General features: G+C 43.5%; 1 protein-coding gene across 1 annotated transcript in view; it reads left to right on the top strand.

The window, feature by feature from the left end:
• The window catches only part of SLC35F4 (solute carrier family 35 member F4), a 227,331-nt gene extending 204,589 nt beyond the window's left edge, over positions 1–22,742 (top strand). The window contains exons 5-8 of the mRNA XM_087855954.1: positions 14,432–14,557; positions 16,447–16,639; positions 20,126–20,215; positions 22,338–22,742. Of these exons, the coding sequence (XP_087712080.1) occupies positions 14,432–14,557; positions 16,447–16,639; positions 20,126–20,215; positions 22,338–22,579 (651 nt within the window). The 3' untranslated portion in view covers positions 22,580–22,742. The remainder of the gene's footprint in view (positions 1–14,431; positions 14,558–16,446; positions 16,640–20,125; positions 20,216–22,337) is intronic.
• Positions 22,743–23,060: the final 318 nt, after the last annotated feature.

Here is a 23,060-nt window from a genome sequence, read left to right on the forward strand (position 1 = left end):
CACCAGCTAATTTAGATTTGCCATCCAAAGGGCTTAACATTCTGGTTTTATACGTGGAACGCTGGTGCTGGCTGTTTACCATCAGGAACCCTGACAAGTCCTCGAGAGCAGGGACCGTCCCTCTGTTGCTCACTACTCCATTCGGGATTAGCTACGTAATTTGTGGGGCCCAATGCAAAAGGAAAATACAGGGACCACTCTTTTTTTTTTTTTTAATTTTTAAAGCAGCTTTATTTTTCCCCCCAAGTTTTTATTTAAATTCAAGTTAGTCAGAAACTAATAATGTATTATATGTTGGCTAATTAAATTTAAATTTAAAAATAAATAAATAAATTCAAGTTAGTTAACATATGGTGTAGTATTGGTTTTAGGAGTAGAATTTAGTGATTCACCATTACATATAATACCCAGTGCTCATCCCAACAAGTGCCCTCCTTAATGCCCAACACATTTAACCCGTCCCCTTTCACCTCCACTCCGGCCACCCTTCATTTGTTCTCTATAGTTAAGAGTCTCTTATGGTTTGTCTCCTTCTCTGTTTTTATTTTATTTCTCCTTCCCTTCCCCTATGTTGACCTGTTTTGCTTCTTAAATAACACAGGGACCACTCAAGGCGGCAATAGCAGAGCATGAAACTAAGGGCAAGGCCCTTCTACTCATGGGAGCCTGTGCGTCTGCAAAGGCCATAAGCCCATGTAGCCAGCTCTGCCTCTGTCTCTAGCACCTAGAATAATGCAGGGGACAAAATGGGGCTCGGTAGATATTTGAGGGTATAGTAAAGAAATTCATGCTTAGGAGACCTTTCTCTTTTCTATCTTCCAGCACCATGGATTACCCATGAGAATTTGGAGGGCTTTGTCAGAAGAGAAGGGAAAAGAGGAGATTTAGGGGCTTTTCTGCCCTTTCAATGGCATCTGAATACCAAAAGGGAATCAATACCTTCACTATTAGATTTATCAGTGAGAAGATCAGTTGTATTAGAGTGAGTGAATGCATTTAACCAGGGAACTTACTGATGCAAGATGTCCTATCAAAAGAGGTTCAATGTTTACTTGGGATTTAAAAAAAAAAAAAACTCAGCTGGTAACTTCTATTTAAATCACACATTTCGGAAATCTGCCAAGAAGCCACAGACCAGCACCATTCGAAAATTGGCATCTATAGTGGGTTGAATGGTCCCCAATAAGGTGTCCACATCCTCATTCCCAGACCCTATGAATGTGACCTTATGTGGAAAAATGGTCTTTGGAGACATAATTAACATAAGGCTCATGCAAAGGGGAGATCATCCTGGATCAGTTAGGTGGCCCTAATTCCAATAACAGATATCCTTACAAGAGACACACAGGAGAGACACACAGAAGGGGAGAAGGCAGTGTGACCACAGAGACAGAGATTGGAGTGACATGACCAGGAAGACCGGGGCGGCCCCCAGAACCTGGAAGAGTCAAGGAGTTATTCTCTCGCAGAGCTGCCGGCAGGAGCACGGCTCTTCTGGCTTTGAACTTCTGGGCTCCAGAACTGTGAGAGAATAAATTTCTATTGTTTTCAGTTACCGTTTGTGGTAATTCATGACAGCAGCCTCAGGAAACTACTACAGTATCCGTAAGTAGTAAGACCCGAGAGAAAAAAAAACAAAAACAAAAACGTTATGTAGCCAATGAGTTGTATATACTTGTTAATAAGTCCATACGTAAATTAAGATGTCATAGATGGCAAAATGGTAAACATGAACGTCGAGCACGGTAGAAGTCAGGTAGTTTTCTTTTTACGTACCAGGAAATGCTTCGATCCTTGCTGGGAAACACGAGGAAGTGTTTCATGCCGTGTTCCAGAAAAATGTCAAGGTGTCATTTGGAAGACGCCCGTAGTCAGGCCATGGGATATGAAAAGAACCAAAACGTCTTCAGCATTTTGCCTTTTGACAGTCGCAGCAATTCTTTTTTTCTGGAGACATATCGAGAACATGTATAATCGGGTCATTTGAGAAATTACAGGAGAGCAAACAGAACACTGACGATGTAAACGGCGTTTCCCTTGCCTACGTCCGGACGGGGTCAACGCCCAGCCTGGGCGGGCCGCCCCACTTGGATGACTCTTCTTTTTTTTTCTTTTTTTTAATAGTTAAAGCGCTGCTGCTTTTTTTTTTTTTTTTTTTTTTTAGATTTTATTTATTTTTATTTGACAGAGAGACAGCCAGCGAGAGAGGGAACACAAGCAGGGGGAGTGGGAGAGGAAGAAGCAGGCTCATAGCGGAGGAGCCTGATGTGGGGCTCGATCCCACAACGACGGGATCACGCCCTGAGCCGAAGGCAGACGCTTAACCCCTCTGCCACCCAGGCGCCCCTAAAGCACTGCTTCTGGTCATCAGATTACAATTTGTATTTTTGACTCACGCTAAGGCTGCAGTAGTTTACAGATAGGTTGGTTTTGGATTGTACTCCTCATTTGTTAGACCCGAAGAATGCTCACATGTAAGATGATCGCATTTCCTACTCCTATGTCTCACACCCAAATGACACCCTCCACAGCATGAAGGATGCTTTCGGTTATAAAATTGGTAGCTGCGTTTCTCGGGAGCACCAGTCGGCCAGAAGTAGCAATGCGCACGGAAAAATGAATTCTGCTTTATGAATAACTTGTTAATATTTTGTTTCCTTAGAATATTGATTGCATTGCGGATGGAAAGGTAATTTGTTGTACACTTAGTCTTCTAGCCAATCATTCCAGCCAATTTACTGGTCAGCATGGGTGGGTTAAAAACTCTCATGAGTAGTTGCGTACAACTGATACGTGGTCATCCCCTGGAAATCCGTAAACTTTTTTAAAAGACCTATTTTTTTTTAATTGCACAAGTGTTGGTGAGAATTCAGCTCTTGCAGCTTTGAAGAACGGGGTTTTCCCATCTTCAAGATCCCGTCTTGTTTAGCTAGAGTTCTTAAATTCATGAAAAGCAGAGAAACCACCTTAATAAAAAAAAACGTTCTCCTCAAAGAAAATGAGCCACTGGCTGGGGTTTTCTTCTCTGTCGCTGGTATTGATTGCACTCCAGTCTGAAAAGTAAATGTCAGACTAGGAAATCGAAACTCTTCTTTCAGATCTCGTCCATCCCTTATTTTTTATATTGTTAATTGAAAATTGTCTTTCATTTTTAAATTTCCTTGAACGGCGGAAGAAAATTGGTGGGTGGTGAAAAGTTCAGCAGACCCCAAACTTCCTTAGCAGATTTAGGAAATGAATTTGTGTCTCTTCGACTTGACACTCACATATTTTTCTAGCTGTAATTGGGTCCCTATGCAGTTAACTTCTCAAACTGTAGCTCTTTCGGACACTTTTCAAGATCCACCATGGACCGACTAGCGTATGTCAGTTAAACAGAATCTTTCGCTGCTTAACCTGCACTTCTCTGAATTCAAATTGGGCTCCAGAGTGCCCTAAATCAGGACACTGGAGCTGAGCTGTTACTGATTTGTGCCAAGATTATGTATTTAGAGAAGAGTCGAGATAACCTTTCGTTTCCATCTTGCCTTTGGTTGACATTTATGCCATGACCGTGCATTCGTGGGCAGTGCAGAATCCTCTCTCCAGAACCTTCATGCTTCCTGGAGGAGGCAGCACAGGATGGGTAGTGGGACCCATCCTTTTCATCCCCCTCTTGGCAGGAGAAAAATTTGTGAATACAGGGAGGAGAAAGCTCAAGTGGAAAGCTCTCCAATTTTACACCCACAGGGAATCCATAACCCCTTAACGAGATGCCATCAGTAGATCTGCTCTATCCTCCATGCACACCCTTTAGTCCTTCCATCTGGCAGTTCTCTCCCTTTCCCGTCCTGGTCTCCCTTGGAGATCATTTGCAGATGGATTTTATTCGTATAAAAATGGATGTGTGTTGGGGGTTGGGGGTGGGAATCTTGGTTTGGGGCTCTGTACAACTTGGGTTTGACCAGTCCCCAGGTGCCCTCTGTCCACACAGACACAGACACACACACACACACACACACACACACACACACACAATCTGTACAGCTATACACTGCCCACCTCTTTCATTTCTCACACTTCAACTCTTGTCCAATTTCACTGGATCTGAGTAAAACAGATGGTTCACCTTCATGGAACCTTAAATGGAGCATGTGGGCAACTTAAGGATTCTGAGTAGCCTTGGTTTTCCTTGAAAATGGACTCAATTTAAATAACTCAAGAGAACAAGGATGACCATCAGTGCAGTCTCACCGGCAAGCATGAGTGTGTATCCCACCAATAGCTGCAGACATTTAGTCTTGAGTTTGAATGCAGCCCTGCCAGCAGCGTAGCTTTGAGGCTCTGCCTTCTAGAGGCTGCTGTAGGCTTGGGATTCAGAGGTCCGTTGTGAGCCACGGAAGCTCCTCCATGCTCACCCAGATTTAGAAACACTGTTAAGCGCAAGGCAAATAAGGAAAGTTATTTCAGCTGCAATTAGAGAAGCCATTAAAGGTTCACCTCAATACCCTGAACCCTACAAGAGCTGGTATTGTTACACAACTAAAAATTCTGGACGCCATTTTGTCAATGGGGGAAACAGTAAATGTAATGAGGCTGGTGAACCCTCACAGAGATCAAGAACCCTTGTGGTTTGGAAGGCCTGAGACAAAAAAAGAAAAGAAATGATGTTACAAGAAGAAAAAAAAAAAGAAACAGCCAAAAGCCAGATGTTTCTCTAGCTTTTATGTGTACAGATGAATTCTTTGAGAGGTGACAGAAGCCTAGCTTTCATGCAGGGTCACATGTGGTAAGTAGCACAGTGAGATTATCAAATGTTGACCCCTAAAGTCATCTTTGGGCTTTAGGAACACACTCAGCCAGCTCATGGTCTCCCTCTGATTAGCCCTGAAAGTTGACAGGAGGCTCTCAGAGGGGCCTGAGCCTGCAGAAGAAGGTAGCTGGCTGAGGAGGAAATGTCCCTTCAGAGGTGTGCTGGACAAATGGGCTAACTAACTCCTCTTCCTTGGGGTACTCCCCCAAGGTGGGCACACCATGACATGAGAGGCCGAGAGGGTTCCAAAGTTAAAGATGAGGCATTGGCAGTGGTACGGTCATTACAGTCACGAACACGCTCACCCGAACCAGGTTCAGGAAATGGTAGCGGCGAGTCTTCTGTCTTATTTAGACACCCTGGTTGGTTATAGGGCTGGAACTGGAGTAGGTTGTGAGGAGAGCCACATTTTTCTGGAGCCAGACAGGGGACACCATGAGATGGTGTCTTTTCAGCAGAAGCATCCCTCATGTGGACGCTAATGTGCTCAAAGGTATTTTGGGGGTCGTCCCCGTGTAGATGTGCACATAGGAGCACTTCCGACCCAGGATTTAAGGCACAGGCTTCCCACAGGCACATGTCCAGTGTCCCGAGTCCAAGAAGAGTCATTTTGTGTGTTTTGTTCAAAAGAAAAGACTATTAATCCTTGCTTGATAACTGATTAATTCTGAAAATACCTGTGACTCAGCTCTGTGCTTACACTATTTGTTCTCTGGAAATTTGAAAAGTATTCGCTCCACAGTGAACCCAGGGTGCCAAACAGAGTCACTCTGGGATCATCCGAGTGACCACTCCACTGAGCCTCCCCCCTCCACATTTCCCTGCATTTCCTAGACTAGCTGAGCTCTCCTCCCTGAATTCCAGCTGTGTAGGTAAGAAACACATTGAACATTTCTTTTTTTTTTTTTAATATGTTTTCTCTTTTTATTTATTTATTTATTTTTTTTAATGATTTTTTATTATATTATGTTAGTCACCATACAGTACATCCCCGGTTTCCGATGTAAGGCTCGATGATTCATTAGTTGTGTATAACACCCAGTGCACCATGCAATACGTGCCCTCCTTACTACCCATCACCGGTCTATCCCATTCCCCCACCCCCCTCCCCTCTGAAGTCCTCAGTTTGTTTCTCATAGTCCATAGTCTCTCATGTTTCATTCCCCCTTCTGATTACCCCCCCTTTCTTTATCCCTTTCTTCCCCTACCGATCATCCTAGTTCTTATGTTCCATAGATGAGAGAAATCATATGATAGTTGTCTTTCTCTGCTTGACTTATTTCACTTAGCATTATCTCCTCCAGTGCTGTCCATGTTGTAGCAAATGTTGAGAACTCGTTCTTTCTGATAGCTGAGTAATATTCCATCGTATATATGGACCACAACTTCTTAATCCAGTCATCTGTTGAAGGGCATCTCGGCTCCTTCCACGATTTAGCTATTGTGGACATTGCTGCTATGAACATTGGGGTGCATATGGCCCTTCTCTTCACTACGTCTGTATCTTTGGGGTAAATACCCAGTAGTGCAATGGCTGGATCATAGGGTAGCTCAATTTTTAACTTTTTAAGGGACCTCCACACTGTTTTCCAGAGTGGCTGTACCAACTTGCATTCCCACCAACAATGTAGGAGGGATCCCCTTTCTCCACATCCTCTCCAACAATTGTTGTTTCTTGCCTTGTCTATTTTTGCCATTCTAACTGGCGTAAGGTGGTATCTCAGTGTGGTTTTGATTTGAATTTCCTTGATGGCTAATGATTTTGAACATTTTTTCATGTGTGTGTTAGCCATTTGTATGTCTTCATTGGAAAAGTGTCTGTTCATATCTTCTGCCCATTTTTTGATTTGTTTATTTGTTTCTCGTGTATTGAGTTTGAGAAGTTCTTTGTAGATCTTGGATACCAGTCCTTTATCTGTAGTGTCATTTGCAAATATATTCTCCCATTCCGTGGGCTGCCTCTTAGTTTTTCTGACTGTTTCCTTGGATGTGCAGAAACTTTTAATCTTGATGAAGTCCCATAAATTCATTTTATCTTTTGTTTCTCTTGCCTTTGGGGATGTGTCATGAAAAAGGTTGCTTTGGCCGATGTCGTAGAGGTTGCTGCCTATGTTCTCCTCTAGAATTTTGATGGATTCCTGTCTCACATCGAGGTCTTTCATCCATTTGGAGTTTATTTTTGTGTATGGTGTGAGATAGTGGTCAAGTTTCATTCTTTTGCATGTAGCTGTCCAATTTTCCCAGCACCATTTATTGAAGAGACTGTCTTTTTCCCACCGGATGTTTTTTCCTGCTTTATCAAATATTAGTTGCCCAAAGAGCCGAGGGTCCATTTCTGGGCTCTCTATTCTGTTCCATTGGTCTATGTGTCTGTTTTTGTGCCAGTACCATGCTGTCTTTGTGATCACAGCTTTGTAGTACAGCTCGAAATCCGGCATTGTGATGCCCCCAGCTTTGTTTTTCCTTTTCAACAGTTCCTTGGAGATTCGGGGCCTTTTCTGTTTCCATACAAATTTAAGGACTGTTTGTTCCAGTTCTTTGAAAAATGTCCTCGGTATTTTGATCGGGATAGCATTGAAAGTGTAGATTGCTCTGGGTAGCATGGACATTTTAACTATGTTAATTCTTCCGATCCATGAGCATGGAATATCTTTCCATCTTTTTATGTCTTCCTCAATGTCTTTCAAGAGTGATTTATAGTTTCTAGAATATAGGTCCTTTACGTCTCTGGTTAAGTTAATTCCAAGGTAACGTATGGTTTTTGGTGCTATTGTAAATGGGATGGATTCCCTAATTTCTCTTTCTTCGGTCTCGTTATTCGTGTACAGAAATGCAACTGATTTCTGAGCATTGATTTTGTATCCCGCCACGTTACTGAATTGCTCTATAACTTCTAATAGTTTGGGAGTGGCTTCTTTTGGGTTTTCCATATAGAGTATCATGTCATCTGCAAAGAGAGACATTTTGACTTCTTCTTTGCCAATTTGAATACCTTTGATCCCTTTTTGTCGTCTGATTGCTGTTGCAAGGACTTCTAGTACTATGTTGAATAATAGTGGCGAGAGTGGGCATCCTTGTCGAGTTCCTGATCTTAAGGGAAAGGCTTCCAGCTTTTCCCCATTGAGAATAATATTTGCAGTAGGCTTTTCATAGATGACTTTTATGAGATTGAGAAATGTACCTTCTATTCCTACACTCTGAAGGGTTTTAATCAGGAAAGGATGCTGTATTTTGTCAAATGCTTTTTCGGCATCGATTGAGAGGATCATATGGTTCCTGAGTCTTTTCTTGTTGATATGATGTATCACGCTGATTGATTTGTGAATATTGAACCACACTTGCATCCCAGGTATGAATCCCACTTGATCGTGATGGATAATCCTTTTAATGTACTGTTGGATTCTATTAGCAAGTATCTTGTTGAGGATTTTGGCGTCCATATTCATTAGGGAAATCGGTAATTCTCCTTTTTGATGGGGTCTTTGCCTGGTTTGGGGATCAAGGTAATATTGGCCTCATAGAATGAGTTTGGTAGCTTTCCTTCTGTTTCTATTTTTTGAAATAGCTTTAGGAGAATAGGTATTATTTCTTCTTTGAATGTTTGGTAGAATTCCCCAGGAAAACTGTCCGGGCCTGGAGTTTTGTTATTTGGAAGGTTGTTTATCACTGACTCAATTTCTTCATAATTAATTGGCCTGTTTAAGAAATCAATTTCTTCCGGTTTCAATCTTGGTAGTTTATAGGTTTCCAGGAAGGATTCCATCTCTTCCAGATTGCTTAGTTTATTGGCATATAGCTGTTGATAAAAATTTCTAATAATCCTTCCAATTTCAATGGTGCTCGTCGTGACCTCTCCTTTTTCATTCATAATTTTAATAATCTGGGTCCTTTCTCTTTTCTTTTGGATAAGTCTTGCCAGTGGTCTGTCAATTTTATTGATTCTCTCAAAGAACCAGCTTCTAGTCCTGTTGATCTGCTCTACTGTACTTCTGGTTTCTGCTTGATTGATTTCAGCTCTAATTTTGGTCAACTGCTTCCTCGTGCGTGGATTAGGCCTGTCCCTCTGTTGCTGTTTCAGCTTCTTGAGGTGAGAATATAAAAACTGCATTTTAGATTTTTCTATTCTTTTGAGTGAGGCTTGGATGGCTATGTATTTCCCCCTTAGGACTGCCTTTGCAGTATCCCATAGGTTTTGGACTGTTGTATTTTCATTCTCATTGGTCTCCATAAATTGTTTAATTTGATTTTTGATTTCTTGGTTTATCGAGTCATTCCTGAGCAGGATGGTTCTTAGTCTCCAAGTGTTTGAGTTTCTTCCAAATTTTTCCTTGTGGTTGAGTTCCAATTTCAGAGCGTTGTGGTCTGAAAATATGCAGGGGATAATTTTAATCTTTTGGTATCGGTTGAGACCTGTTTTGTGTCCCAGAACATGGTCTATTCTTGAGAATGTTCCATGGGCATTAGAATAGAATGAGTATTCTTTGGTTCTGGGGTGTAGTGTTCTATATATATCTATGAGGTCCAACTCATCGAGTATGGCATTCAAAGCCTTTGATTCCTTGCTTAGTTTTTGCCAGGGTGTTCTGTCTATTTCTGAGAGTGGAGTGTTGAGGTCCGCTACTATTAATGTATTTTTATTTATATGTCTCTTTGTTCTGGTTAAGAGTTGGCTTGTGTATCTTGCTGCTCCCCTGTTGGGGGCATATATATTTATAATTGTCATATCCACTTGTTGAATACTTCCCTTAAGAATAATATAGTGCCCTTCTGCGTCTCTAACTATAGTCTGTAGTTTAAAATCCAATTTATCTGATATGAGAATTGCTACCCCAGCCTTCTTTTGAGGTCCATTTACTCTCAGTCTGAATGCATCTTTGGGTTTGAAATGAGTCTCTTGTAGACAGCAAATGGATGGGTCATTTCTTTTTATCCAATCTGCAACCCTGTGGCGTTTTATGGGATGGTTCAAACCATTTACATTAAGACTGATTACTGAGAGATATGATTTTAATGTTGCCATGTTGCCAGTAAAGTCTTTGTTTGTATTGGCTGTGACTTTCTGTTCTGTATCACTCTTGGGGCCTTTTTACTTTTATAGAACCCCCCATAATATCTCCTGTAGGGCTGGTTTCATGGTTACAAAATTGGTTAGTGACTGGCGATTCTAAAATGTCTTTATTTCTCCATCAATTCTGAATGACAGCCTTGCTGGATAAAAGATCCTTGGCTGCATGTTTTTCTCTGAAAGAGCTTTAAATATGCTCCCCCAACCCTTTCTCTCATTCCAGGTCTGTGTAGACAGGTCTGACGTAATTCTGATGCTTTTGCTTTGGTACGTGAGAAATTTCTTTGCCCTGGCCGCTTTCAATACTGTATCCTTGCATCTAATATTTGCGAATTGCATTATGATGTGACGTGGCGTAGGTTTGTCGTGGTTGAGCTTGGGAGGGGTCCTCTCTGCCTCTTGGACACGAATGTTTGTTTCCCTTGCTAGATTAGGGAAGTTTTCAGCTACAATTTGTTCAAATATCTCTTCTAGACCTCTGTTTTTCTCCACCCCCTCAGGGATGCCGATGATTCTAACATTGGATCGTTTCATTGAGTCAGTAATCTCCCGTAACCTACATTCGTGGGCGTGGATTTTTTTAAGACCATCTTCTATTTTCATTTTTTCCTCTATTAACCCATCCTCCAATTCACTAACCCGTTCCTCTGCTTCTGTGACCCTGGCCGTCAGAGCCTCTAGTTTTGCCTGCATTTGGCTCATAGAATTTTTAATTTCTGTCAGATTCGCTCTCATTACTGTCCTTAGGGATTCTATATTCTCAGTAACCTTTTCGTTAATAGTTTTTTCAATTCTAGTCATCATTTTGACCATCGTTACTCTGAATTCCATTTCTGATAATTTGGTTACATCCATATCCATTATTTCTGTGGCAGAGGCCACAGACTCACTGTCTTTTCTTTGCTGGGGGGGGGGGGCTTCTCCTTCTTGTCATTCTGATGAAGAGAGGTTGCGGGGTTTCCAGAGCCCAAATTATTGACTGGGTCCCAGGCCGTGCCCCTTGTTTTATAGGGATCTTAGGGATGTGGGCTTCTTCTTTAAAGATTTTATTTATTTATTTATTTATGTGGCAGCCAACCAGCGAGAGAGGGAACAGAAGCAGGGGAGTGGGAGAGGAAGAAGCAGGCTCCCAGCGGAGGAGCCCGATGAGGGACTCCTTTCCGGAACGCCGGGATCACGCCCTGAGCCGGAGACAGGCGCTCAATGACTGCGCCACCCAGGCGCCTCGGGTTGTGGGCTTCTTGATTTTTCAGCCTGCCTTCTGGGGGAGGGGCCTGCCGCGCCGATACTCAGGCAACCCTGTTTGGGTAGAGTCTCCGTGTCCCCTGCGAGGGGGGATGGGGATGGGCACTCCCTGAGCCGGTATTTCCAGGCTTTTGTTCTCTGGCGGCTTTCCCTGGCGGTTTGCTGTGCCTCTTCTGAGAGTCAGAGCAGCAGAGGCTGCATTGTCACAGAACAGAGGGATTGCGGCCCGTTCTCTACTAATGTTCTGGCCACTTTAATTCTGTTTCTGTTGGTGCTGCTCAACCCTGCAGCGTCCCGGGATGTGCGCCCCACACCCGGCGTCCCAGCCCTCACTTCCAGGGCTGGCGCGTCTCTGTCCTTTGTGTTTCTAACGCCGCCAGCCGCCCCGCGCGCGCGCTCCGGGAGTTCCCGGTCTCAGTCTGGATCCAGTGAGCGCACCGGGATTCCGGTGTTCCGCGAGATGCCTGGTGGCACGCGCACCCAGCTCACGGTCTCAGTGTGCTGTTTTGCGGGTGCCGACCGCGAGCCCGCCCGCTCTCCCGTGCAAGTGGCTACCGCTTCCCGGCGCCCGAACACGGCGGCTCCCTCCCCCTTCCATTTATCTTCCGATATCTGTGCACAGTTTCATGGCTCACCGCTTCGTACCTCAATACTCAGCGCTGGAGATGTTCATTTGTAGAGATCCAGATGCGTCTTCCTGCGTCTCAGGCTGGTTCCGTGGTTGTTTAGGCTGGTCTGGTACCTATCCAGCTCGACTCGGGGGACCGGCTGAAAACGGTGTCTCCTACTCCTCCGCCATCTTAACTCCCCACATTGAACATTTCTTAAAACATAGTCATAGAAAATTTGTTCTGTTAGATAGTTGTGAAATTTAAATAAAAAATGTGGAAAATAATTTAACTTATCTTTTCCTCCCAGGAAACCTATATAACCTATAAATTACTGTCCATACCATAGAGAAGAATTTTTCCTAACATCTCAAATATTCAGATTTTCATGCTTTTAGAACTTAACTAACCACATTGTCCGGCCCCCCGACGTGAAAAATGCTCCTCTCCATGACGGGCAATTGAAAGAGACACTGGTGTAATTGATATGTCAACTTAAGTGGTCCAGCTAATATTTCCACAAGCACTGGAATATAAAATGTAATGGAGATCTTTAAAAGGCTCATCACAGTTATAATTTTGAATTGCTATAAAATGTATAATCTTTGTCCATACCCAATTCCTATCTTGGGAAAATTTTATAATAGACATATTGTGCATATATATTTTTACTAAAGGCTGACTCAGAAAAGGAAGTGCTTCTAACTGAAGCCATATCCTGGGGGGAATAGTATCAAATGTTCATCGCTTTCCAGGCAGTGTTCCTATTTTTTGCTTTTTTTTTTTTTTTGTATAGGCTGTTTGTTTTCATAGTTCCCTAAACCCAGAATTCTGTATTACGCACAACTGCCAGAACCCAGATATTTATATTATAGAATAATTTTAATAATTTTAAATATGAAACAGTACATCATGTTAGAGTTCAGTACGAGTAATACTGTATTCTAAGAACCCTGTCTTGATCTGAACAAGAAAACGTAACTGATGCTTGGCTGAAAGAAAACAAATATTGATTCAAACTTATTGTCCTACAAGCTCAGTCTTACGGGGGAAATCTACTCGTGCACCTGAACACTTTGGCCCGTGAACATTATTTAAACACAAAAACAAATCAGAAAATGCCAGTGTCTAACGTGCCTTTTCATTTCTCTGAAATCAGACTGCCCAAAGGATCCTTGCAAGTCCTGGGCTGAACTGTAAATCCCCAAATCAAAGAAAATGATAGCCCTCACAGAATTTCCAGGTCGAGATAACCCCCTCCCCATGTTTATTTATGAGTCTATTACTTCTTGTTTGGGAAATTTCCTTGACACCTCATGGTGTGTGTATTAGATTCTATTCCCTCTAGTGAGAGGCAAAGCCTAACTAGAACACATGCCTGGGAGCTTTAGAGAACATGATATTCACTCAGCAAGAGAAACGCCTCCCATCAAGCAGCCTCCTGGAAAAACGCTTTATGAAGACGGTTTTTCACTGCTGACATGTCAGCGTCTGTTCTCAAGGACTCCTGCTGTTTCTCATAAAAGATGCTTTAGCACGAAGCGAGGTCTGAAACCAACAGCGCACGTGCTTTGGGGGGGTCATTAACAAAAGAATCGCCTTAGCGTCGTCTAAATTACACGTGTCATCGCTCTCAGACTCTGCACTGGCCTGGAGCGAGTCTACAGTCACATGTCGAAGAGCTACATTTTGTTGTAATAAATAATTCACTAATAACATTCGGAGGGGCCAAAAAAAGTCACACACGCGGAAAAGCTATCTCGCAGGAATTGCTTGACCTGGGAATACTCAGAACTGAACCTTAACAAAATTAACCTCCAGGTGCCTATACATTTCCCGCAAAGCTGCATGTTGGTTTAAAAGTCAGCGAGACTGTTTCGCAGGGAAATGACATATTGTTCCCTGTTTCAGGGCCGTCATTGAGCTGTTTACTATAGTTCTGAAATGTTTTTCCAGTAGAATCGGGTCAAGATAATTTCAGAAACAGATGCAAATCAGCGTTTCACTAAGGGAGTGAAGCCCTGTTTTGAATAGATCAGGATCATATCAATTTATAGTAAACCATTATGATTTTAATCAAATTATGAATATTTCACTTTATGCAGTTAATGCTCTAGAATAATGGGGTAAAAGTATCTTTATGCGGTTAATGTGCACATAAACCAAAGGAGGAACTAGCCATGTGCCAGTGCGAACTCAGCTCCCTCCTTATAAATCAGTAGGAGATATGATACACTTTCCTTTTTTACCCTTGGCCTAAATTTTGCCTCTTAGCTGCACCAATGTTACGTCTCCCTAATCAAGTCCTGGTTATGTGTCAATCTTCAAAATCACGCATTGATCCGAGGAGCTGATGAAAATGTATGCTGAATTGTTTGAAGAAAGAAAGAGAATACAGTATAGATGAAAATGCTCTGGAGTGATTTCCTATTAAATGCATTTCACCAACATGGATATTAATCTCTAAGAAGTTGAGCTAAAAAATTAAACCGCAATTACTAGCCCTTAATTAGAACGTGAGCAGCTTTTATATTCTCTCTGAATGTCTCACAAGCACACTGATTTCTTGTTAATACTGACCCTTCCTACATTGAAACGGCGATGTACAAGAGGTAATTGGGTTTGAGGAAGCATTTAGCAACTCTCAGGAAGTCTTCAATTGCTTGCCCTGACATAGGAAAGCATCAATTTTTTTCAATTTCTTTGTGTTCTATTCGACAGATAGTTGCCGCAATCATGGCCATTACCGGCATCGTCATGATGGCATATGCGGATAATTTCCACACGGATTCGATCATAGGAGTGGCATTTGCGGTGGGCTCAGCCTCTACGTCCGCATTATATAAGGTACGTTGTGCCTTGTTTTATGTCGTCAGCTGTCATTCATAGCTTAGACTCAAGTCATAAAGGAAGGCAGGACAAAGAAGTTCTTGACTAGGGGGACAAAAAAGATGGTTCAAATAAGACTAAGCACCGTTTACTGGGTACTTGCAACATGCTGGGCACTTGCCAGAAATTTTCACCTATGCTAACTCAACTTTCTGAGGCACAGGCACTTATCGCCACTTTCCAGATGAAGAAACTGAGGTTTAAAAGATTCATAACTTGCACAAGGGCAGAGAGCCAGGAAGCGATAGAAAGATTTCAGTTCCCACTGGCCACCTCCAAAGCCCATGCCCCACGCCTCTGCCCCTCCACAATCATCAACCCGTTGCAGCAGGGGCCGAGAAAGACCCCTCCTCTCTTTAAGTTTCTTTACGTTAATTACCTATAGTCATGATTTTCTCTCCAGTGAGAGAGAAAATAACAAGCTGTCGCTTGCGAGTTGACTGTTACGTATTCACCTCAAGCCACAGGAACTCCTGTCATTAGTGAACGAAGGGCCTCCTTTCCTCTCGGATGGGCACTCTGGCCCTGCACTAAGTACTCGCCACTCAGTCTCCGCCGGAGCTGCCCGTCATCAGTGGAAAATCTATTCAGTCCTTGCCCCTGACTTCAGAAGCAAGGACTCAAAGAGGAGATCTAAAAGGTTATCCCCAAAGCTCCACTTTTCAGAGCCGGCTTTCGGGGTGCAGCTAAGGCACCGTTCCACTTTCACCTCTCTTGGTGTTTCAATGAGAAAATTCTCTGTGAAAAGCAGGAAACTGCCCTTCGCATCCCTCCTGAATGCCTGTTCTGATTATTCACCAACACTGTGCTCCGAGGACACTGAGTCTATTTCCATATTGACATTTCCTGGCCCACTGATTCTGTGACAAGCTTGACAAGTTTTCACTCAATTGCCATTAGTGTCTAACTGGCCCCCAACTGAGACTCCACTGAGGTGTCTGATGGGACCAAAGAACAGCACAGGGTCAAGTTCTCTTGTTTAAGTCTCTCAAGAGAAAAAAAATAGTAAGTTCAGTTGAAATTTAAAGCAACAGCTGGCATTGCTATGTAACGGGGATGGCTGTCTTACTGAGAGAATTCTCCTGACCGGGTTATAGATGTGTTCATTCTGGGAGCAATAACATTTGCAGACATGCCTGAAATCAAATGTGCACCGTCGGAAAGATCTGATCCATTCTACGTTGGTCATGGATTAACATAGGAAGCAGAAGGGCTGTAAAGCCAAGAAGCATCGACTAGACACCTGGCTCCTCCTCAGCCCAACGTGGCTTATGTTGGCCATTCACACCTCCTTGCTATTTTCCTCAGTACAAGGATTTATATCCAGAAAAACATTTTTTTAAATCTGGAGAATAAACACAATATTTGTGAAACTATGTCAAGCTCAGAGAGAAAAGTGCTTATAAATCCAAGGTGTTATTATTACTTCTCCCAACAACATAATGATCGTCTAATTTAGTTTTTGGTATCTGTCAGAATACGGGTAAAATGAATCCCACGCTTGAGGGGAAGAATTGATGGCATCTCAACCCTAGATCGTCCTGAGTTTGTCTGCACTCTTAGTTATCATTCACCCTGTACCCATCCCCGATGGTAGCGTTCAACACAATGCCTTCAGCAGCTTCCAACACCATAAGAAATTCATTTTACGGCATTTGCTGTTTCAGATGAAGACTACAGGGCATTTTAATTCCTTATGTCAATGGCCTATTTAATGCCACAGAGATGGTGGGGTAAGAAGAAATAGGGAATAAGCCCTGGGCTGGTCAGTTCACTGTGTAGAACTTGCCTTTCTGCTCTAACAAAGTCTCTAACGGTGTGGCTAAGGAGTTTCTCTCCCGACCCAGGTTTTGTTCAAGATGTTCCTTGGAAGTGCTAACTTTGGCGAAGCGGCACACTTTGTCTCCACGTTGGGTTTCTTCAATCTGATCTTCATCTCTTTCACCCCGGTCATCCTGTATTTCACCAAGGTGGAGCACTGGTCCTCGTTTGCAGCTCTGCCATGGGGCTATCTCTGTGGGATGGCCGGGCTGTGGCTGGGTAAGTGGCCCTGGGTTTCACCTTCCATTCCCTATGTCACTTGACCTTTCCTTGGACAGATAGATGATCATAGTAGGGTTATTCCCTTGGGAACCTTTATCCTCTATTTCCCAAACTAGTTGGTTAATGGTTACAAGGTTCTTTGCAGGCAATTGCCTGATTAGATCAGAGATGTTCAACTGGTATACCTCCCATGGGTCAAGGTGTGAGCTGGAGGCCCAGGCCACTCTGATCACCACTGTTCTTCAAGCAGCCTTGTCCATTCTTCGTGATGTACTGTACGATGTCACTGTGCTCCAGGTGTAGCACGGTGCATCAGGCAGAGGGAGAGAGGAGATGGTGCATTCAAAGAGCTCAAAGTGGATCAAAATGGCTGGAGCACCAAGTGCAGGAGGAATAGGGATGAGGGAAGGAGATGACGTTCTGGAAAGAAACAGGTCATGAAGGGTCTGGAACCCCGTTCAGGGGAGTGGATTTAAAGTCCACTTAAAAATCCTGAAGCAGAGATGACAGGCTCACATCTGCATTTTAGTCAGCCCGCTCTGGCTGTGTATGGAGAATGAATTTGAGATAGGAAGCCCTCAGCAAGCAAGAGAAGAAGGCAGAACTGGACTTGGTCGCCCTGCTAAGTAAGGCTGTGCCTAGTTGATGACCAAGAGAAAGTCACCTGGAGTCTTTCTAATGTTTTCTCTCCAAACTGCCCAAACTCAAGGTGGTCTGCTTCACCTGAGCAACCAGGGGGCTCCCACTTTCCAGCTGTGCCCTTCTGTCCCTCGCTGTAAAAGGAACCTGAAAAATAACAAGGCTGCTGTTCTCTCCCCAAGCAGGTGAACAACAGTAACCACTACATGATTCGGTGCCCCTTCACTAAGAACCAGATCACTTTCATTCTGCTCCTCTGTCCTCATCCTTCCTAAGGACAGCCCCCTCTGCCTGGTCCCCATTTGCCCACCACACCTGACATGCAGGACATCTGCTAAACCCTCAGTGGATCTTCTTTATCAAGGTGACATGATCTGAAGCAGTTTTGCAATTCCTGGGAGAAAAACACTGCCCTGGTTTTCATTCCCACATAAGCACTGGGGTCATCTTTTCTCTTCTGTGGTCCAGGACCCTAAGGTGAGGTCTTAGACAAGAGAAGGATCAAATGTTGTTAGTCCTTTGAATTCTACTTGTGAAGTCCAAAAACATGTAGTTATGACCTTTCATAACCTCTGCTAAAGTGAGTGGAAACCAATAGCAGTGTTTCCATAAGATCCAAACATCCTAATTGAAAGTGCCTAGATAATATCCTGGCCAAAACCAATCTAGCTGGGAGCAGTCATAACCCAAATTTCACTGACTCTTGGCCCCAGCTATGTACACATGATCTCCAGCTTGCTGCAAAGTAGCCCTTCACCAACAGAGATCCCTTGGCAGGTCTAATATATTCTCATACACCAGCCCCACTCAGGCTGGGTGTCACCCAGGCTAGCGGGATACTAGTTCTCCTTCACGCAGCATGGTCCCCAGACTCCACTAGGCATAGCACCACCGGTGCTAGAGCTGCTCCACCCAGCCCGTCCCCAGCCCACTGCAGTCCTCACGGTGCCCAAGCTTCTCTGTGACAAAATGAGCGACTATGTCGCACATCCCAGGGTTTATACGGTCTTCACTGCTCCTGTTCTTGAGTTCTTCTTTCCATCCCTCTCTTCTCCATAGTCACCAGTTATGATCTGGCAGGAGCTTGGCTGGACAAACAGCAGGTGGTCCTCTGGCCCCGCCCACATCGTCTGTAACTACAGCTTTTGTCTGTGTAGGCTCCCCTTGCCTCATTCCTTCTCACAGGTCGGCCCGTCTGCCAGGGAGAGCCTTCGCCCAAATGCAGGCTGGCCTGGTCCGTTCACCTGACATGTCCGAGTCCCACTGAAACTTGGGCCAGGTCCCGTGCTGCAGAGAACATACTGAATTATATATTCTTGTCCTTAGGGTGTCAGAAAAGTGAGTGAGTATTCTAAAGAACTAATGAAAAACAGACAACACATTTCGGTGAAGCCACCTGTTTCTTGCTGAGTGGGAAGAGCTCATTTCTCACCCAAATACCAATACTTTCAATCTGCTGAAATATCCAGTTCAGCCAATAAAAGAACAGTTCAGGAGTTTAGCAGAGTCCGTCTGGGATTGAATAAAGTCCTGACTTGTTAGAGTGTGCCATAGTTGACTCCCTGAGTCTGGGGAGAGAGTTGAGGGAGCCCAAGTTTTATGAAAGTCAAACACACTATCTCTAACTACCAAGTACAAGTGACTCCAGATAACCCAGTGAGTGGGCTTAACTAAAGCAAGAATTGTAGATAGCAATAGAAGAATAAACACTGTTCTGAATGGAATATTCTAGAACCATCTTTGGTGCTATAGAGATATAGGCAGCATGGTTGAATCATTTACATAGAGATCTCTCTGAATGGAGGACCATTCATAGTTGTTAGTACTCATCTGTCCAACCCCTAAAACAAACACTGGATTGAAACCATTAAAATAATGCTATGTAGGGGCACCTGGGTGGCTCAGTGGGTTAAGCGTCAGACTCTTGATCTTGGCTCAGGTCTTGATCTCCTAAGACCCAAACATCCTAATTAAAAATGCCTAGATAATTTCCTGGCCAAAAACAACCTAGCTGGGAACAGTCATAACCCAAATTCCCAGCATAGAGCCTACCTAAAAATAAATTAATTAAAAAATAATAAAATAAAATAATGTTATGTAGTTTATCATTGTTTCTCTTTCATTATAATTGTTTTTCTTTTGAAAACATGTATTTTTAAACATTTTTGTAAGGGGTAGATGATTGTTTTATATTTTACTAAAAAGATCTAAAGATATTAATTAAAGGTTATCTAGTTACCCCTTCCTTCAGTTCTGGACCTGTACTTGGGTGATCTGTGCATAAATCAGGATGTGGAAAACGTCCCTCGGGTTCAGTGCACTACATTGAGCCCACTTCTGTTTACCTGTGTGATGCTCACCACTAGAGAAAGGAAATAAAACAGCATAGGCCGTCCTGGGTAGAGCTCTGTTTAGGCAGGAACACAGAGCCTTTTAATTATCCAGGAATAGGGCATGATAAAGCAAAGTAACAGAGGGAAAAAGCCCAAACTTCAATCAGTCTTCTGCTTTCAAGCTCTGGCTGGCCCCAGCCCACCTTTGTAGTGCTAATAAGCAGTGTCCGGAATGGAATTGATCATTTCACCACTTTGCATTTGCTCTGTAGGCCCCTTGACAGCCAACTGGCAAGAGATCAGGCACCCAAGGTGGCAGAGGAGAGAAAAGAACAGACCACTTCCATCGAGAAACGTGCCTCTGGCTCCCAAATTAGAGAGTTAATTGACCAAAGGTGCAGGCAGTGTAGAAGGCAGAGTTTAACAAAAACCCTGGTTCTAGTACGTTAAGAAGGGAAGAGCCCCGCAGATCAGTTTCCCTTCATCCTCTCCCTCCTCCTTGATTTTGCAGCCTTCAACATCCTGGTGAATGTCGGTGTGGTGCTGACATACCCGATCCTGATCTCCATCGGGACAGTGCTCAGCGTTCCTGGAAATGCAGGTACGGGTCAGATTTGACGTGTGCACGGTCTCCTGCTTGTGTTCCTTTTACACCGTGAGCTGTTTCTTCGAACAATTGTGAATGATGTCCCTTGCCTGGGAAGATGTTTTTAAATATCGTGAAGGTGGCAGACAACAGAATAACCATGCAGCAGACTTAAAATGCGCAGCTATAAACACTGTTTTTACTCAGTCGTGCTTTTAAAATTAAATACCAAATGTATCATTTGGGTTTCATGTAATCTCCCTGACAACCTAATTTTGTGGTATTTTTAGAGGAAGTCCTGTGGAAACAAAAGGCGTCCCAGCCTAGGACTCTCAAGTAAACGTCACTAATGAAAGTGTAGGGAACGATCAGGGTGTTGGCTCCCCATCAGACTATCCGTGGGGAGCAGCAGAAGCTTCTCCTGGGGGCAGAGCAGATGGCCCTCTGGAAGAGATACAGGGAAAAGCAATTGGACTCACTTCAGGGACAGGAAGAGAAGCTATTTTTCCAGGATAATCTTTCTAGCAAAACCTGTCAATGGAACAAGTAAAGAAAGTGAGTGATTTGAAAGACCGTACAGTCCTTTGGAAAAATTCTTATTTTTTCTAAGTCTCAAGTATGTACTTTTCTTTGCCCCAGGACAATCAGCAAGCGTTCATTGAGCACTTACCGTGTGCAGAACTGTAGAAGAAACGGGGGGGGGGGGGGGGGATATTATATTTCCATAAGAAACTTTCACCGAATTTGGAAAACAAGACCAACATATATGAAATAATTTACAACCCCACAGTGTGATTTATAAGCAAATGCCAAATGGCGTGAGACAGACTCCTAGGACTATAAGATATCTGGAGGAAAGAAATATGAGCGAGGAGTGAAGCTGTCAATGAAGTTCATTCATTCACCCAGGGATCCCGTCATTCAACATGTCATTTCTGAGCACTTAGGATGTGCCAGGAACGTGCTAATGCTGGTGAGAGGTCCTGAATAAGACACAGTTCCTGCTCTCTGGACCATGCAGCATACAGAGGGAGACAAAAGGAATTGAGTGGTTACCATGTAGAGACGGAATTGTTTTGATAGAGGTGTGGAATGAAGGCTCTGAGAGAACACAGGAGGGGCATCCAGGGAGGCTTCCTGTAAGAAGCCAAAAGAGAGAACTAACGAAGGGATTAGCTGGATGGTGGACATGAGAAGGAACGGGCATTCCCTGTAAAAAGCACAACCTACGCATGACCAACAATTCCACCAGTAGGTACATATGCCGAAAAACGGAAAACAGGGACTCGAAAATATACTTTACGTGAATATTCATTGCAGCACTGTCCACAGTGGCCAAAAGGTGGCAACACCCAAATGTCCATCAGCAGATGAACTGGTAACTAAGTTGTGATACAGTGGGGTATCATTCAGCCATAAAGAGGCAGGGAGGACGGACACAAGCTACCGCATGGCTGAACCTCGAAACGCCATGCTACGTGAGAGAAGCCACACACAGAAAAGTCGCATGTGGTATGATTCCCTTCACGTGCCATCTCCAGAACAGGTTAATCCGTGGGGACAAACAGCAGATTCCCACGCAGGCGTTGGGAGGTTGGGGAGGGTCTGGGGAGTAACTGCTTCTGGGTAAGGAGTTTGAACTTGAAGCGATGGAGGTGTTTTAGAGCCACACGGAGGTGCTGGTTGTACAATGTGGTGAACGTACAAAACGCCACTAAATTCACTTGAACAGAGTTCATTTTAATTGATTGGACTTTCACCTCAATTAAAAGTTTTTAAAAAGAAACAGCCTGTGCCAAGATGTGGCATTAACAAGCTTGGCTCATTTGAAAAATCAGCAGCGGCCCAATGAAACTGGAGACGTGTGAAGGGACGCAGAGGAGAAGTTTCAAGAACTAAAACTGTAGAGGCAATTAAACGAGATGACACGAGCCTTGAAGGATAAGTCTGACTTAGAGAGAAGGCGTAGAAAGCAAACAAAGGGAACGATAGAACGATATGGAGAAGGGAAAGATGACCTTGAAAGAACAAGGGAGACGTTAGAAACCTCTAGAAGTAGCACCGACTTCGGTCATTTGTTCTCAGAGGAGCTTAGAAACAGTCACAGCCTGTGACAGACCTGATTTTTCTTCCCCAGCTGTGGATCTCCTGAAGCAGGAGGTGATCTTCAATGTCGTCCGTCTGGCCGCTACCATCATCATCTGCATTGGGTTTCTGCTGATGCTGTTGCCGGAGGAGTGGGACGAAATTACCCTGAGATTCATCAACAGCCTGAAGGAGAAGAAGAGCGAGGAGCATGTGGAGGACCTCACTGACTCCAGCGTGCACCTGCGGAGCAGAAGCAGGGCCAATGGGACAGTGTCTATACCGCTGGCTTAACGAGGGACGCCTTTTGGATGCACGTGTATGTATATTCTGTGAATATAATAAAATTTTCTCACTACCTGTACACTCAAATGACAGTATTAACTCTGAATTTGGATAAGTCATATGTGAAATAATGCCAACGATAAAAGTTTACATTTATATGCTTACCAAGGAACTAGTGTAAATAATCATAATAAAATTTTTTTATGAAAACATAGTCATCTTTGTTCTGTTTCTTCTGTTTTGGAGGGAATTGCCCCTCCCCTCCATTTGCAAAATTTCCTGAAAACATGAGATTCTAAGTTATGGGTTGATCACGACCTTACCTTCACCAGGAACTGAGATGTTTTCATTCCATCAGAGAAAATTGTGTTAAGAGGAAAACACGTGTAAAGGATACACACTTTATTTATATCTAAGTCCAATAAGAGCCTTAAGTTTGAAGGCTGGAAAGTAATTAAATAACTATCAAAAGAGCATCTTCTATCTGCAA

The sequence above is a fragment of the Ursus americanus genome, chromosome 26 (genome assembly GCF_024610735.1).
Source record: "Ursus americanus isolate L20-20 chromosome 26, mUrsAme1.1.p, whole genome shotgun sequence".
NCBI classification, from domain to species: Eukaryota; Metazoa; Chordata; class Mammalia; order Carnivora; family Ursidae; genus Ursus; species Ursus americanus.